The sequence below is a fragment of the Homarus americanus genome, unplaced genomic scaffold, assembly GCF_018991925.1.
Source record: "Homarus americanus isolate GMGI-L3 unplaced genomic scaffold, GMGI_Hamer_2.0 scaffold24958, whole genome shotgun sequence".
NCBI lineage: Eukaryota > Metazoa > Arthropoda > Malacostraca > Decapoda > Nephropidae > Homarus > Homarus americanus.
In genome coordinates, this window is record NW_024746876.1 from 35,743 (window position 1) to 51,609 (window position 15,867).

At 47.9% G+C, this 15,867-nt stretch overlaps 1 protein-coding gene across 1 annotated transcript in view; it reads left to right on the top strand.

Annotated features, from left to right (window-relative positions):
- LOC121879451 (carboxypeptidase B-like) overlaps positions 1 to 15,367 on the top strand; it is a 28,042-nt gene extending 12,675 nt beyond the window's left edge. The window contains exon 11 of the mRNA XM_042386103.1: positions 15,246 to 15,367. Coding sequence (XP_042242037.1) covers positions 15,246 to 15,367 — 122 coding nt within the window. The remainder of the gene's footprint in view (positions 1 to 15,245) is intronic.
- The last annotated feature ends 500 nt before the right edge of the window (positions 15,368 to 15,867 follow it).

The following is a 15,867-nucleotide window of genomic DNA, read 5'->3' on the forward strand; positions in this document are numbered from 1 at the left end:
GTCTCTGTGTGTACTGTCTGTGGCCCTGCTGTCTGTGTGCTCTGTGTGTACTGTCCTGTGTGCTGTTTATGTGTACTGTCTCTGTGTGTACTGTCTGTGTGTACTGTCTGTGTGTAATGTATCTGTATTAGCCTGTCCTGTGGCCTGTTTATGTACTGTCTCTGTGTGTAATGTCTGTGTACTGTCTGTGTACTGTTTATATTATACTGTCCCCTGTGTACTATCTCTGTGTACTGTTGTGTGTGTACTGTCTGTGTGTACTGTTTTGTGTACTGTTTCTGTGTGTACTGTTTCTGTGTGTACTGTGTCTGTGTGTACTGTCTCTGTGTGTACTGTTTCTGTGTGTGCTGTTTCTGTGTGTACTGTTTCTGTGTGTACTGTCTGTGTGTACTGTCTGTGTGTCTGTGTGTCTGTTTGTGTGTACTGTTGTCTGTGTGTACTGTTTCTGCTTGTGTTGTCTGTGTGTACTGTTGTCTTGTGTCTACTGTTGTTCTGTGTGTGTATGTTGTCTGTGTATGTTGTCTGTGTTGTACTGTTGTTTTCTCTGTGTGTACTGTTGTCTGTGTCTTGTGTCTGTTTGTATATTTCTCTGTGTGTGTACTGTCTTATGTGTGTACTGTCTGTGTGTCTGTAGTATTGTCTGTTGTGTACTGTGTGTGCTGTTTCTGTGTGTAATGTCTGTGTGTACTGTCCGTGTGTACTGTTTTGTAGCATACTGTCTGTTCTGTGTATACTGTCTGTGTGTACTGTCTGTGTGTAATGTCTGTGTGTACTGTCTGTGTGTACTGTTGCTGTGTACTGTTTATGTGTACTGTTTCTGTGTGTACTGTTGTCTGTGCTGTCTGTGTGTACTGTTGTCTGTACTGTCTCTGTGTGTACTGTTGTCTGTGTGTACTGTCTGTGTGTAATGTCTGTGTGTACTGTTGTCTGTGTGTACACGCCTTGCTCTGTTTTTGTGTGCTGTTCTCTGTGTGTACTGTCTGTGTGTATGTCTGTGTGTACTGTTGTCTGTGTGCTGTTGTCTGTGTGCTGTTGTCTGTGTGTACTGTCTGTGTATACTGTCTGTGTGTACTTGTCTGTGTTTTACTGTCCTCTGTGTACTGTTTTGTGATCTCTGTGTGTACTGTCTGTGTGTGCTGTCTGTGTGTATGTCTTGTGTGTACTGTTGTCTGTGTGTACTGTTTTGTGTGTACTGTTTCTGTTTTTGTCTGTGTGTATTGTCTCTGTGTACTGTTTCTGTGTGTACTGTTCTGTGTACTGTCTCCATGTGTACTGTCTGTGTGTACTGTTGTCTGTGTGTAATGTCTGTGTGTGTCTGTGTGTCTGTGTGCACATTTTGTGTGTACTGTTGTGTCTGTGTGTACTGTCTGTGTGTGCTGTCTGTGTTATGTTGTCTGTGTGTACTGTTGCTGTGTGCTGTTGTCTGTATGCCTGTTGTCTGTGTGTATGTCTGTGTGTACTGTCTGTGTGTACTGTTTTGTGTGTACTGTTGTCTGTGCTGTCTCTGTTGTCTGTGTATGATATCTGTATGTGTGTCCCTGTGTACTGTTTTGTCTGTGTGTACTGTTGTCTGTGTGTACTGTTCTGTGTGCTGTCCCTGTGTACTGTTTGTGTGTACTGTTTCTGTGTATGTGTCTGTGTGTACTGTCTGTGTACTGTTTATGTGTGCTGTTGCTGTGTGCTGTTGTCTGTGTGTACTGTCTCTGTGTGTACTGGTTGTCTGTGTGCTGTTTCTGTGTGTACTGTCTGTGTGTACTGTCCTGTGTACTGTTTGTGTGTACTGTCCTGTGTACTGTTGTCTGTGTGTACTGTCTGTGTGTATCTGTTTTTAGCCCACTGTCTGTGTATGTCTGTTTGTACTGTGTGTTACTGTTGTCTATGTCTGCTGTCTCTGTGTGTACTGTTTCTGTGTACTGTCTGTGTGTACTGTCTGTGTGTACTGTCTGTGTGTACTGTTTCTGTGTGTATCTGTGTGTACTGTCTGTGTGTATGTTGTCTGTGTGTGCTGTCTGTGTACTGTCCTGTGTACTGTTTGTGTGTACTGTTCTCTTGTTACTGTCTCTGTGTGTACTGTCTGTTACTGTCCCTGTGTGCTGTCTTGTACTGTTTCTGTGTGTGTAATGTCTGTGTGTACTGTCTGTGTGTACTGTTTGTGTCTGTCGCCATGTACTGTTGTGTGTGTGTACTGTCTGTGTGTGCACTGTTGTCTGTGTGTGCTGTCTTGTGTGTGTCTGTGTGTACTGTTGTGCTGTGTGTATGCTGTCTCTGTGTGTCTGTCTGTGTGTACTGTTGTCTGTGTGTACTGTTGTCTGTGTGTACTGTCTGTGTGTACTGTTCTGTGTGTGCTGTCCTGTGTCTGTCCTGTTGTCTGTGTGTATGTTGTCTCTTGTGTACTGTCTGTGTGTACTGTTGCTGTGTGCTGTTGTCTGTGTGTACTGTTGTCTGTGTGTACTGTTGCTGTGTGTATTTTGTGTGTGTGTCTCTGTGTTGTCTGTGTGTACTGTTGTCTGTGTACTGTTTCTGTGTGTACTGTCTCTGTGTATGCTGTCTCTGTTGTGCTATCTCTGTTGTCTGTGTGTACTGTTGTCTGTTGTGTACTGTTTCTGTGTACTGTTTCTGTGTGTACTTGTGTCTGTGTGTACTTGTGTCTGTGTGTTGTCTGTGTGTACTGTTTCTGTGTACTGTTGTCTGTGTACTGTTTCTGTGTGTACTGTCTGTGTGTACTGTCTGTGTGTACTGTTTGTGTGTACTGTTGTCTGTGTGTACTGTTGTCTGTGTGTACTGTCTGTGTGTACTGTCTGTGTGTACTGTCTGTGTGTACTGTTTGTGTACTTGTCTCTGTGTGTACTGTTTCTGTGTGTACTGTTGTCTGTGTGTACTGTCTGTGTCTGTCGTGTCTGTTTGTGTGTACTGTTGTCTGTGTGTACTGTTGTGTGGCTTGTCCTGTGTACTTGTCTGTGTGTACTGTTTGTGTGTACTGTCTCTGTGTACTGTTTCTAGTGTACTGTCTGTGTGTACTGTTTTGTACTGTCTGTGTGTACTGTTGTCTGGGTGATTGTCTCTGTGTGTACTGTCTGTGTACTGTCTGTGTGTACTGTCTGTGTGGGTACTGTTGTCGTGTACTGTTGTCTGTGTACTGTTGTCTGTGTGTACTGTCTGTGTGTACTGTTGTCTGTGTTTGTTTGTGTGTACTGTTGTCTGTGTGTACTGTTTCTGTGTACTGTCTGTGTGTACTTGTCTGTGTGTACTGTGTCTGTGTGTACTGTTCGTGTCTGTGTGTGTACTGTCTGTGTGTACTGTTTCTGTGTGTACTGTCTGTGTGTACTCTGTCTGTACTGTCTCTGTGTACTGTTTCTGTGTGTACTGTCTGTGTGTACTGTTGTCTGTGTGTACTGTCTGTGTGTACTGTCTGTGTGTACTGTCTGTGTGTACTGTTGCTGTGTACTGTTTGTGTGTACTGTTGTCTGTGTGTACTGTCTGTGTGTACTGTCTGTGTACTGTTTCTGTGTACTGTCTGTGTGTACTGTTGTGTGTGTACTGTTGTCTGTGTGTACTGTCTCTGTGTACTGTCTGTGTGGTACTGTCTCTGTGTACTGTTTGTGTGTACTGTCTGTGTGTACTGTTCTGTGTACTGTTGTCTGTGTTTGTCTCTGTGTGTACTGTCTGTGTGTACTGTCTCTGTGTACTGTCCCTGTGTACTGTCTCTGTGTATTTCCGGTACTGTTTCTGTGTGTACTGTCTGTGTGTACTGTCTCTGTACTGTCTGTGTGTACTGTTGTCTGTTGGTGTGTACTGTTCTGTGTACTGTTGTCTGTGTGTACTGTCTGTGTGTACTGTCTGTGTCTGTTGTCCTGTGTCTGTCTGTGTGTACTGTTGTCTGTCTGTGTATTGTCTGTGTGTACTGTCCTGTGTACTGTTTCTGTGTACTTGTCTCTGTGTGTACTGTTGTCTGTGTGTACTGTTTCTGTGGTACTGTCTTGTGTGTACTGTTGCTGTGTACTGTTTGTGTGTACTGTCCCTGTGTACTTGTCTCTGTGTATGTCTGTGTGTACTGTCCCTGTGTACTGTCTGTGGTACTGTTTCTGTGTGTGTACTGTCTGTGTACTGTTGTCTGGTTTGCTTCTTTGTGTACTGTTGTCTGTGTGTACTGTTTCTGTACTGTTTCTGTGTGTACTGTCTGTGTGTACTGTCTCTGTGTACTGTTCTGTGTACTGTCTCTGTGTACTGTCTGTGTGTACTGTTGTCTGTGGCTCCTGTTGTCTGTGTACTTGTTGTCTGTGTGTACTGTTGTCTGTGTGTACTGTTGTCTGTGTGTACTGTTGTCTGGCTCTGTTGTCTGTGTGTACTGTTGTCTGTGGCTCTGTTGTCTGTGTGTACTGTTGTCTGTGTGTACTGTTGTCTGTGTGTGTGCTGTTGTCTGTGTGTACTGTTGTCTGTGGCTCCTGTGTCTTTGTGTGCTGTGTCTGTGGCTCCTGTTGTCTGTGTGTACTGTTGTCTGTGTACTGTTGTCTGTGGCTCCTGTTGTCCTGTAGCTCCCTGTTGTCTGTGTGTACTGTTGTCTGTGGCTGTCTGTGTGTACTGTTGTCTGTGTGTACTGTTGTCTGTGTGTACTGTTGTCTGTGTGTACTGTTGTCTGTATCCTGTTGTCTGTGTGTACTGTTGTCTGTGGCTCCTGTTGTCTGTGTGTGACTGTTGTCTGTGTGTCACTGTCTGTGGCTCCTGTTGTCTGTGGCTCCTGTTGTCTGTGCTGTGTCTGTCCTGTTGTCTGTGTGTACTGTTGTCTGTGTGTACTGTTGTCTGTGGCTCCTGTTGTCTGTGTGTACTGTTGTCTGTGTGTACTGTTGTCTGTGGCTCCTGTTGTCTGTGGCTCCCTGTTGTCTGTGGCTCCTGTTGTCTGTGTGTACTGTTGTCTGTGTGTACTGTTGTCTGTGTGTCTGTTGTCTGTGTGTGCCTGTTGTCTGTGTGTACTGTTGTCTGTGGCTCCTGTGTCTGTGGCTCTGTTGTCTGTGTACTGTTGTCTGTGCTCCTGTTGTGTGTGTACTGTTGTCTGTGTGCTATTTGTCTGTGTGTACTGTTGTCTGTGTGTACTGTTGTCTGTGTGTACTGTTGTCTGTGTGCTGTTGTCTGTGTACTGTTGTCTGTGTGTACTGTTGTCTGTGTGTACTGTTGTCTGTGGCTCCTGTTGTCTGTGTGTGTACTGTTGTCTGTGTGTACTGTTGTCTGTGGCTCCTGTTGTCTGTGTGTACTGTTGTCTGTGTGTACTGTTGTCTGTGTCCTGTTGTCTGTGTGTACTGTCTGTGGCTCTGTTGTCTGTGTACTGTTGTCTGTGTGTACTGTTGTCTGTGTGTACTGTTGTCTGTGTACTGTTGTCTGTGTGTACTGTTGTCTGTGTGTTACTGTTGTCTGTGTGTACTGTTGTCTGTGTGTACTGTTGTCTGTGTGTACTGTTGTCTGTGTACTGTTTGTCTGTGTGTACTGTTGTCTGTGGCTCCTGTTGTCTGTGGCTCCTGTTGTCTGTGTGTACTGTTGTCTGTGTGTACTGTTGTCTGTGTGTACTGTTGTCTGTGTGTACTGTTGTCTGTGGCTCCTGTTGTCTGTGGCTCTTTTTGTCTGTGTGTACTGTTGTCTGTGGCTCCTGTTGTCTGTGTGTGTACTGTTGTCTGTGTGTACTGTTGTCTGTGTGTACTGTTGTCTGTGTGTACTGTTGTCTGTGTGTGCACTGTTGTCTGTGTGTACCTGTTGTCTGTGTGTACTGTTGTCTGTGTGTACTGTTGTCTGTGTGTACTGTTGTCTGTGTGTACTGTTGTCTGTGGCTCCTGTTGTCTGTGTGTACTGTTGTCTGTGGCTCCTGTTGTCTGTGTACTGTTGTCTGTGTGTACTGTTGTCTGTTGTACTGTTGTCTGTGGCTCCTGTTGTCTGTGTGTACTGTTGTCTGGCTCCTGTTGTCTGTGGCTCCTGTTGTCTGTGTGTACTGTTGTCTGTGGCTCCTGTTGTCTGTGGCTCCTGTTGTCTGTGTGTACTGTTGTCTGTGTGCTGTTGTCTGTGTGTACTGTTGTCTGTGGCTCTGTTGTCTGTGTGTACTGTTGTCTGTGGCTCCTGTTGTCTGTGGCTCCTGTTGTCTGTGTGTTCTGTTGCTGTCTGTTGTCTGTGTGTACTGTTTGTGTGGCTCCTGTTGTCTGTGTGTACTGTTGTCTGTGGCTCCTGTTGTCTGTGTGTACTGTTGTCTGTGGCTCCTGTTTGTCTGTACCCTGTGTCTGTGTGTACTGTTGTCTGTGTGTACTGTTGTCTGTGGCTCCTGTTGTCTGTGTACTGTTGTCTGTGTACTGTTGTCTGTGTGTACTGTTGTCTGTGGCTCTGTTGTCTGTGTGGCTCCTGTTGTTGTGTGTTACTGTTGTCTGTGGCTCCTGTTGTCTGTGTGTCCTGTCTGTGTGTACTGTTGTCTGTGTGCCTGTTGTGTGGCTCCCTGTTGTCTGTGGCTCCTGTTGTCTGTGTGTGTACTGTCTGGCTCCTGTTGTCTGTGTGTACTGTTGTCTGTGTGTACTGTTGTCGTGTACTGTTGTCTGTGTGTACTGTTGTCTGTGGCTCCTGTTGTCTGTGTGTACTGTTGTCTGTGGCTCCTGTTGTCTGTGTGTACTGTTGTCTGTGTGTACTGTTGTCTGTGTCCTGTTGTCTGTGGCTCCTGTTGTCTGTGGTTACTGTTGTCTGTGGCTCCTGTTGTCTGTGGCTCCTGTTGTCTGTGTGTACTGCTGTTCTGTGGCTCTGTTGTCTGTGTGTCACTGTGTCTGTGGCTCCTGTTGTCTGTGTGTACTGTTGTCTGTGGCTCCTGTTGTCTGTGGCCCTGTTGTCTGTGGTACTGTTGCCTGTGGCTCCTGTTGTCTGTGTGTACTGTTGTCTGTGGGGAGAGAATACGTAACAGGGAAGGAGGAGGAGGAGGAGGAGGAGGAGGGAGGAGGAGGAGGAGGGAGGGAGGAGGAGGAGGAGGAGGAGGAGGGAGGGAGGAGTAGAAGGAGGAGGGGGAGGAGGAAGACGAGGAGAAGGAGTAGAAGGAGGAGGGGAGGAGGAAGACGAGGAGGAGTTATGTAGTGAAAAGGGGAAAATGGAGAGAATCAGCCAGGAGACATGAGAGAGAGAGAGAGAGAGAGGAGAGAGAGGGAGAGAGAGAGAGAGAGAAGGATGAGCAGAGAGGGAAGGAGGAGGAGAGAGATGAAGTGAGGGGAGAGAGATGGGTGAGGGAGAGAGATGTAGTGAGGGGAGAGATGAAAGTGACGGAGAGAGATGTAGTGAGGGAAGAGGTAGGTAGTGAGGGGAGAGAGATGTAGGAGGGGAGAGAGAGATGGTGAGGAGAGAGATGTAGTGAGGGAGAGAGATGTAGTGAGGAGAGAGATGTAGTGAGGGGAGAGAGATGTAGTGAGGAGAGATGTGGTGAGGGAGAGAGATGTAGTGAGGGGAGAGAGGATGGAGGGAGAGAGATGTAGTGAGGGAGAGAGATGTAGGGTGAGGGAGAGAGATGTAGTGAGGGAGAGAGATGTAGGAGGGGAGAGAGATGTAGTGAGGGGAGAGAGATGTAGTGAGGGAGAGATGGATGGGGAAGGGTGAGGGAGAGAGATGTAGGAGAGATGTAGGGGAGGAGAGAGATGTAGTGAGGGAGAGAGATGTGAGGGGAGAGAGATGTAGGGGAGGGGAGAGAGATGTAGTGAGGGAGAGAGATGGTGAGGGGAGAAGTGAGGGGGAGAGAGATGTAGGAGGGAGAGAGATGTAGTGAGGGAGAGAGATGTAGTAGGAGAGAGATGTAGTGAGGGAGAGAGATGTAGTGAGGGAGAGATGTAGTGAGGAGGAGATGTAGTGAGGAGAGAGAGATGTAGTGAGGGAGAGAGAGATGTAGGAGGGAGAGAGATGTAGTGAGGGGAGAGAGATGTAGTGAGGGGAGAGATGTAGTGAGGGGAGAGAGATGTAGTGAGGGAGAGAGATGTAGGGAGGAGAGAGATGTAGTGAGGGAGAGAGATGTAGTGGAGGGGAGAGAGATGTAGTGAGGGGAGAGAGATGTAGTGAGGGAGAGAGATGTAGGAGGGGAGAGAGATGCAGTGAGGGGAGAGAGATGTAGTGAGGGGAGAGAGATGTAGTGAGGGGAGAGATGTAGGATGGGAGAGAGATGTAGTGAGGGAGAGATGTAGTGAGGGAGAGATGTAGTGAGGGGAGAGAGATGTAGTGAGGGAGAGAGATGTAGTGAGGGGAGAGAGAGATGCAGTGGGGAGAGAGGTGAGTGAGGGGAGAGAGATGTAAGAGGAGAGAGATGTAGTGAGGGAGAGAGATGTAGTGAGGGAGAGAGATGTAGTGAGGGGAGAGAGATGTAGGGAGGAGAGATGTAGGGAGGAGAGATGTAGTGAGGGAGAGATGTAGTGAGGGAGAGAGATGTAGGAGGGAGATGTAGTGAGGGAGAGAGATGTAGTGAGGGAGAGAGAGAAAGTGAGAGAGAGAGATGTAGGATGGGAGGAGAGATGTAGTGAGGAGAGAGATGTAGAGGGGAGAGAGATGTAGTGAGGGAGAGAGATGTAGTGAGGGGAGAGAGATGTAGTGAGGGGAGGAGAGATGTAGTGGGAGAGAGATGTAGTGAGGGAGAGAGATGTAGTGGGGAGGGGGAGAGATGTAGTGAGGGAGAGAGATGTAGTGGGGAGAGAGATGTAGTGGAGGAGAGAGATGTAGAGGGAGAGAGATGTAGTGAGGAGAGAGATGTAAGGGGAGAGAGATGTAGTGGAGGGAGAGAGATGTAGTGAGGGAGAGAGATGTGAGTGAGGGAGAGAGATGTGTGAGGAGAGAGATGTAGTGAGGGAGAGAGATGTGTGAGGAGAGAGATGTAGTGGGAGGAGAGAGATGTAGTGAGGGAGAGAGATGTAGTGAGGGAGAGAGATGTAGTGAGGGAGAGGAGGAGGAGAGAGATGTGAGGGGAGAGAGATGTGGGGAGGGGAGAGAGAGAGATGGTGAGAGGATGTAGTGAGGGGAGAGAGATGTGTGAGGGGAGAGAGATGTAGGAGAGAGATGTAGGAGGGAGAGAGATGTAGTGAGGAGAGAGATGTAGTGAGGGAGATGTAGTGAGGGAGAGAGATGTAGTGAGGGAGAGAGAGAAGTGAGGAGAGAGATGTGAGGGAGGAGAGATGTAGTGAGGGGGAGAGAGATGTAGTGAGGGAGAGAGATGTAGTGAGGGAGAGAGATGCAGTGAGGGGAGAGAGATGCAGTGAAGAGAGATGTAGTGAGGGAGAGAGATGTAGTGAGGGAGAGAGATGTAGTGAGGGAGAGAGATGTAGTGAGGGGAGAGAGTGGGAGATGTAGTGAGGAGAGAGATGCAGAGGGAGAGAGAGATGGGAGTGGTGAGGGAGAGAGAGAGAGGGAGAGAGGAGGAGATGTAGTGAGGGGAGAGAGATGTAGTGAGGGAGAGAGATGTAGTGAGGGAGAGAGAGAGATGTGGTGAGGGGAGAGAGATGTAGTGAGGGAGAGAGATGCAGTGAGGGAGAGAGATGTAGGAGAGAGATGTGGTGGGAGAGAGTGTAGTGAGGGAGAGAGATGCAGTGAGGGAGAGAGGTAGTGAGGGAGAGAGATGTATGAGGGAGAGAGGGAGGAGGAGAGATGTAGTGAGGGAGAGAGATTGTAGTGGGAGGGAGAGAGATGTGAGGAGGAGAGAGATGTAGTGAGGGAGAGAGATGTAGTGAGGGAGAGAGATGTAGTAGGGAGAGATGTAGTGAGGGAGAGATGTAGTGAGGGAGAGAGAGGAAGTGAGGGAGAGAGATGTAGTGAGGAGAGAGATGTAGTGAGGAGAGAGAGAAGTGAGGGGAGAGATGTAGTGAGGGAGAGAGATGCAGTGAGGGGAGAGAGATGTAGTGAGGGAGAGATGTAGTGAAGGAGAGAGAGGAAGAGAGAGATGTAGTGAGGGGAGAGAGATGTAGTGGGGAGGGAGAGAGAGATGAAGTGAGGGAGAGAGATGTAGGAGGGAGAGAGATGTAGTGAGGGAGAGAGATGGTGAAGGAGAGAGATGTAGTGAGGGAGAGATATGTAGTGAGGGAGAGAGATGCAGTGAGGGAGAGAGCTGTAGTGGGAGAGAGATGTAGTGGGGAGAGAGGTGTAGTGGAGGAGAGAGATGTAGTGAGGAGAGAGATGTAGTGAGGGAGAGAGATGTAGTGAAGGAGAGAGATGGAAGGGAGAGAGAGATGTAGTGAGGGAGAGAGATGCAGTGAGGGAGAGAGAGTGTAGTGGGGGAGAGAGATGTAGGTGGGGGAGAGAGGTAGTGAGGGAGAGAGATGTAGTGAGGGAGAGAGATGGTGAGGGGAGAAAGATGTAGGGGGAGAGAGATGTAGTGAGGAGAGAGATGTAGTGAGGGAGAGAGATGTAGTGGGGAGAGAGATGGTGAGAGAGAGAGATGTAGAGGAGAGAGATGTAGTGAGGAGAGATGTAGTGAGGGAGAGAGATGTTGGAGGGAGAGAGATGTAGTGAGGGAGAGAGATGTAGTGAGGGAGAGAGATGTAGGAGGAGAGAGATGTAGTGAGGGAGAGAGATGTAGTGAGGGAGAGGTAGTGTGTTTGCTCCGCCACTTGAGTAATAAGATGAGTACTAGATCACAGGCAGTCACCAAAGACTCGGTAACCAATAAAGTCAAGTTGTGGGTAATTGAAACACCTGGAGGCCAAGGGTGACGCACTACTGGAGCCTCTACCTGTAATATTCCATATCCTGTAATATAACAACAACTGGAGCCTCTTCCTGTAACACAGCAACACTAGAGCCTCTCTGACACAACAGAGCCTTTCCTGTAACACACCAACACTAGAGCCTCTTCCTGTAACACAGCAACACTAGAGCCTCTTCCTGTAACACAGCAACACTAGAGCTCTTCCTGAACACAGCAGCCTTCTTTTGTAAACCAACACTAGAGCCTCTTCCTGTAACACAGCAACACTAGACCCTTCCTGTAACACAGCAACACTAGAGCCTCTTCCTGTAACACAGCAACACTCAGAGCCTCTTCCTGTAACACAACACAGAGCCCTTCCTGTAACACACCAACACCAGAGCCTCTTCCTGTACTACAGCAACACTAGAGCTCTTCCTGTAACACAGCAACACTAGAGCCTCTAACAGCAACACTAGAGCTCTTCCTAAACCAACATAGAGCCTCTTTCCTGTAACACAGCAACACTAGAGCCTCTTTCCTGTAACACACCAACACTAGAGCCTTCCTGTAACACAGCAACACTAGAGCCTCCTGTAAACAGCAACACAGCTCCTTCTGTAACACAGCAACACTAGAGCCTCTTCCTTAAACAGCAACACTAGAGCCTCTTCCAGAGCCTCCTGTAACACAGCAACACTAGAGCCTCTTCCCAACACAAACACTAGAGCCTCTTCCTGCAACACAGCAACACTCAGAGCCTCTTCCTGTAACACAGCAACACTAGAGCCTCTTCCTGTAACACAGCAACACTAGGCTTCCTGTACAGCAACATTCAGAGCCTCTTCCTGTAACACAGCAACACTAGAGCCTCTTCCTGTAACACAGCAACATTCAGAGCCTCTTCCTGTAACACAGCAACACTAGAGCCTGGTCTTCCTGTAACACAGCAACACTAGAGCCTTCCTGTAACACAGCAACAGTCTCACGAGCTTCCTGTAAAGAGGTCTCCTGAACACAGCAACACTAGAGCCTCTTCTGTAACACAGCAACCTCTTCTAAACACAAACTGAGCCCTTCTTCCTGTAACACAGCAACACTAGAGCCTCTTCCTGTAATACACAACACTAGGCCTCTTCCTAACACAGCAACACTGTCCTTCCTGTAACACAGCAACATTCAGAGCCTCTTCCTGTAACACAGCAACACTAGAGTCTTCCTGTAATACAGCAACACTAGAGCCTCTTCCTGTAACAGCAAAACACTAGAGCCTCTTCCTGTAACACAAGCAACACTAGAGCCTCTTCCTGTAACACAGCAACACTAGAGCCTCTTCCTGTACACAGCAACACAAGAGCCTCCTGTACAGCAACACTAGAGCCTCTTCCTGTAACACAGCAACATCTAGAGCCTCTTCCTGTAACACAGCAACACAGAGCCTCCAACACACAAGCCTTCCAACACAGCAACACTCAGAGCCTCTTCCTGTAACACAGGCAAGCTTCAGAGCCTCTTCCTGTAACACAGCAACACTAGAGCCTCTTCCTGCAACACAGCAACACTCAGAGCCTCTTCCCAACACAGCAACACCAGAGCCTCTTCCTGTAAACAGCAACACTAGAGCCTCTTCCTGTAATACAGCAACACTAGAGCCTCTTCCTGTAATACAGCAACACTAGAGCCTCTTCCTGTAACACAGCAACACTAGAGCCTCTTCCTGTAACACAGCAACACTAGAGCCTCTTCCGTAACACAGCAACACTAGAGCCTTCTGTTGTAGAGCCTTCTTTCTGAACAACAACACTAGAGCCTCTTCCTGCAACACAGCAACACTGGAGTCTCTGTAACACGAAAAGAGCCTCTTCCTGTAACACAGCAAAACTAGAGCCTCTTCCTGTAACACACAGCAACACTTAGAGCCTCTCCTGTAACACAGCAACACTAGAGCCTCTTCCTGTAACACAGCAACACTAGAGCCTCTTCCTGTAACACAGCAACACTAGGCCTCTTCCATAATACAGCAACACTAGAGCCTCTTCCGTAACACAGCAACACTAGAGCCTCTTCCTGTAACACAGCAACACTAGAGCCTCTTCTGTAACAAAGCAACACTAGAGCCTCTTCCTGTAACACAGCAACACTAGAGCCTCTCTTCCTGTAACACAGCAACACTCAGAGCCTCTTCCTGTAACACAGCAACACTAGAGCCTCTTCCTGTAACACAGCAACACTAGAGCCTCTTCTGTAACACAGCAACACTAGAGCCTCTTCCTGTAACACAGCAACAAGAGCCTCTTCTCTAACACAGCAACACTAGAGCCTCTTCCTGTAACACAGCAACACTAGAGCCTCTTCTGTAACACAGCAACACTAGAGCCTCTTCCTCTTCCTGTAACACAGCAACACTAGAGCCTCTTCCTGTAACACAGCAACACTAGAGCTCTTCTGTAATACAGCAACACTAGAGCCTCTTCCTGTAACACAGCAACACTAGAGCCTCTTCCTGTAATACAGCAACACTAGAGCCTCTTCCTGTAATACAGCAACACTAGGGGCTCTTCCTGTAACACAGCAACACTAGAGCCTCTTCCTGTAACACAGCAACACTAGAGCCTCTTCCTGTAATACAGCAACACTGCCTCTTCCTGTAACACAGCAACACTAGAGCCTCTTCCTATACAGCAACACTAGAGCCTTCCTGTAATACAGCAACACTAGAGCCTTCCACACCTTCCTTAGCAACACTAGAGCCTTCCTGTAACAGCACCTCTGACAGCAACAACAGCAACACTAGAGCCTTCCTGTAACACAGCAACACTAGAGCCTCTTCCTGTAACAGCAACATTAGAGCCTCTTCCTGTAACACAGCAACACTAGAGCCTCTTCCTGTAATACAGCAACACTAGAGCCTCTTCCTAACACAGCAACACTAGAGCCTTCCCTGTAACACAGCAACACTAGAGCCTCTTCCTGTAACACAGCAACACTCGAGCCTCTTCCTGTAACACAGCAACACTAGAGCTTCTTCCTGTAACACAGCAACACTAGAGCCTCTTCCTGTAATACAGCAACACTAGAGCCTCTTCCTGTACACAGCAACACTAGAGCCTCTTCCTGTAACACAGCAACACTAGAGCCTCTTCCTGTACAGACAGCAACACTAGAGCCCTTCCTGTAACACAGCAACACTAGAGCCTTCCTGTAACACAGCAACACTAGAGCCTCTTCCTCTAATACAGCAACATAGAGCTCTTCCTTAACACAGCAACACTAGAGCCTCTCCTGTAACACAGCAACACTAGAGCCTTCCTGCAACACAGCAACACTAGAGCCCTTCCTGTAACACAGCAACACTAGAGCCTCTTCCTGTACAGCAACACTAGAGCCTCTTCTGTAACACAGCAACACTAGAGCCTTCCTGTAACACAGCAACACTAGCCTCTACGCAAACAGAGCCTCTCTTAACACAGCAAAAAGCCTCTTCCTGTAACACAGCAACACTAGAGCTCTTCCCTAACACAGCAACACTAGAGCCTCTTCCTGTAACACAGCAACACTCAGAGCCTCTTCCTGTAACACAGCAACACCAGAGCCTCTTCCTGTCAACACAGCAACACTAGAGCCTTTCCTGTAACAAGCAACACTGGTTTTTCCTAAACGCAACAGAGCCTCCCTGTAACACAGCAACACTAGAGCCTCTTCCTGTAACACAGCAACACTAGAGCCTTCCCAACAGCAACACTAGAGCCTCTTCCTGTAACACAGCAACACTAGAGCCTCTTCCCTAACACAGCAACACTAGGCTCTCTGTAACACAGCAACACTGAGCCTTCCTCTAACACAGCAACACTAGAGCCTCTTCCTGTACAAGCAACACTAGGCTCTCCCTGTAACACAGCAACACTAGAGCTCTTCCTGTAACACAGCAACACTAGAGCCTCTTCCTGTAACACAGCCACTAGAGCCTCTTCCTGTAACACAAGCAACACTAGAGTCTTCCTGTACACAGCAACACTAGGCCCTTCCTGTAACACAGCAACACCAGAGCCTCTTCTGTAACACACACCAGAGCCTCTTCTACAGCAACACTAGAGCCTCTTCCTGTAACACAGCAACACTAGAGCCTCTTCCTGCTTTAGCAACACTAGAGCCTCTTCCTGTAACACAGCAACCCCACTAGAACCTCTTCCTGTAACACAGCAACACTGACCTCTTCCTGCTTAACACAACAGCCTAGAGCCTCTTCCCATAGCAGCTTACAGCAACACTAGGGCCTCTTCCTGTAACACAACCCAACACTAGAGCCTCTTCCTTGTAACTTGCAACAACACTAGAGCCTCTTCCTGTAACACAGCAACACAGAGCTAGAGCCTCTTCCTGTAACACAGCAACACAAGAGCCTCTTCCTGTAACACAGCAACACTAGAGCCTCTTCCTGTAACACAGCAACACTAGAGCCTCTTCCTCTAACACAGCAACACTAGAACCTCTTCCTGTAACACAGCAACACTAGAGCCTCTTCCTCTAACACAGCAACACTAGAACCTCTTCCTGTAACACAGCAACACTAGAGCCTCTTCCTGTAACACAGCAACACTAGCGCTGCCTCAAGATGACCTCAACAACCTAAAACACAACACCAATAGACGACTTCACTTCCAGGTCAACGCCTCGGTCCTGGAACCTGATCCAGACCTAAACTTGGGTCGTTAGCAGGTGTTTGGTACTTGTCTGGAAGTGCTGGAGGACTTCCAGAGAGTTGTCGACCTTGGTCGAGGAGCTCTGGAAAAACTGGAAAGACGCACCTTAAGCACCTTCTGGAAGACGGCGTCCAGGACTGGAGTCTAGGTCATGGAAGACAAGAAAGAACTGGAAGTCCTCCAGTAATTTACCAGGAGGACGCTCAAGATGTGGAAGAGTTTGATATGAGAATAAGACCAGGAAGTTAGACAATTCTATTTCCTGGAAGTGACGTTCACTCCTAAAAGATCAGCCTCTGGATAACAATACCTCAAGAAGATATAAGATATAACAGAGGAACTCTTGGGGTTCTAAATATATCACAGTGAGAGAGAGAAATACCTGCCGCTAAAGAGACTCCTGAACCTTAATATCTTTAAACTTTTACGACGTTGAACCAGCCAGAGCGGGTCGGGAGGAACTGGATGACAGGACAACTGGCAGCGAGTGTTTTAGTAACTATGGCTGGAGGA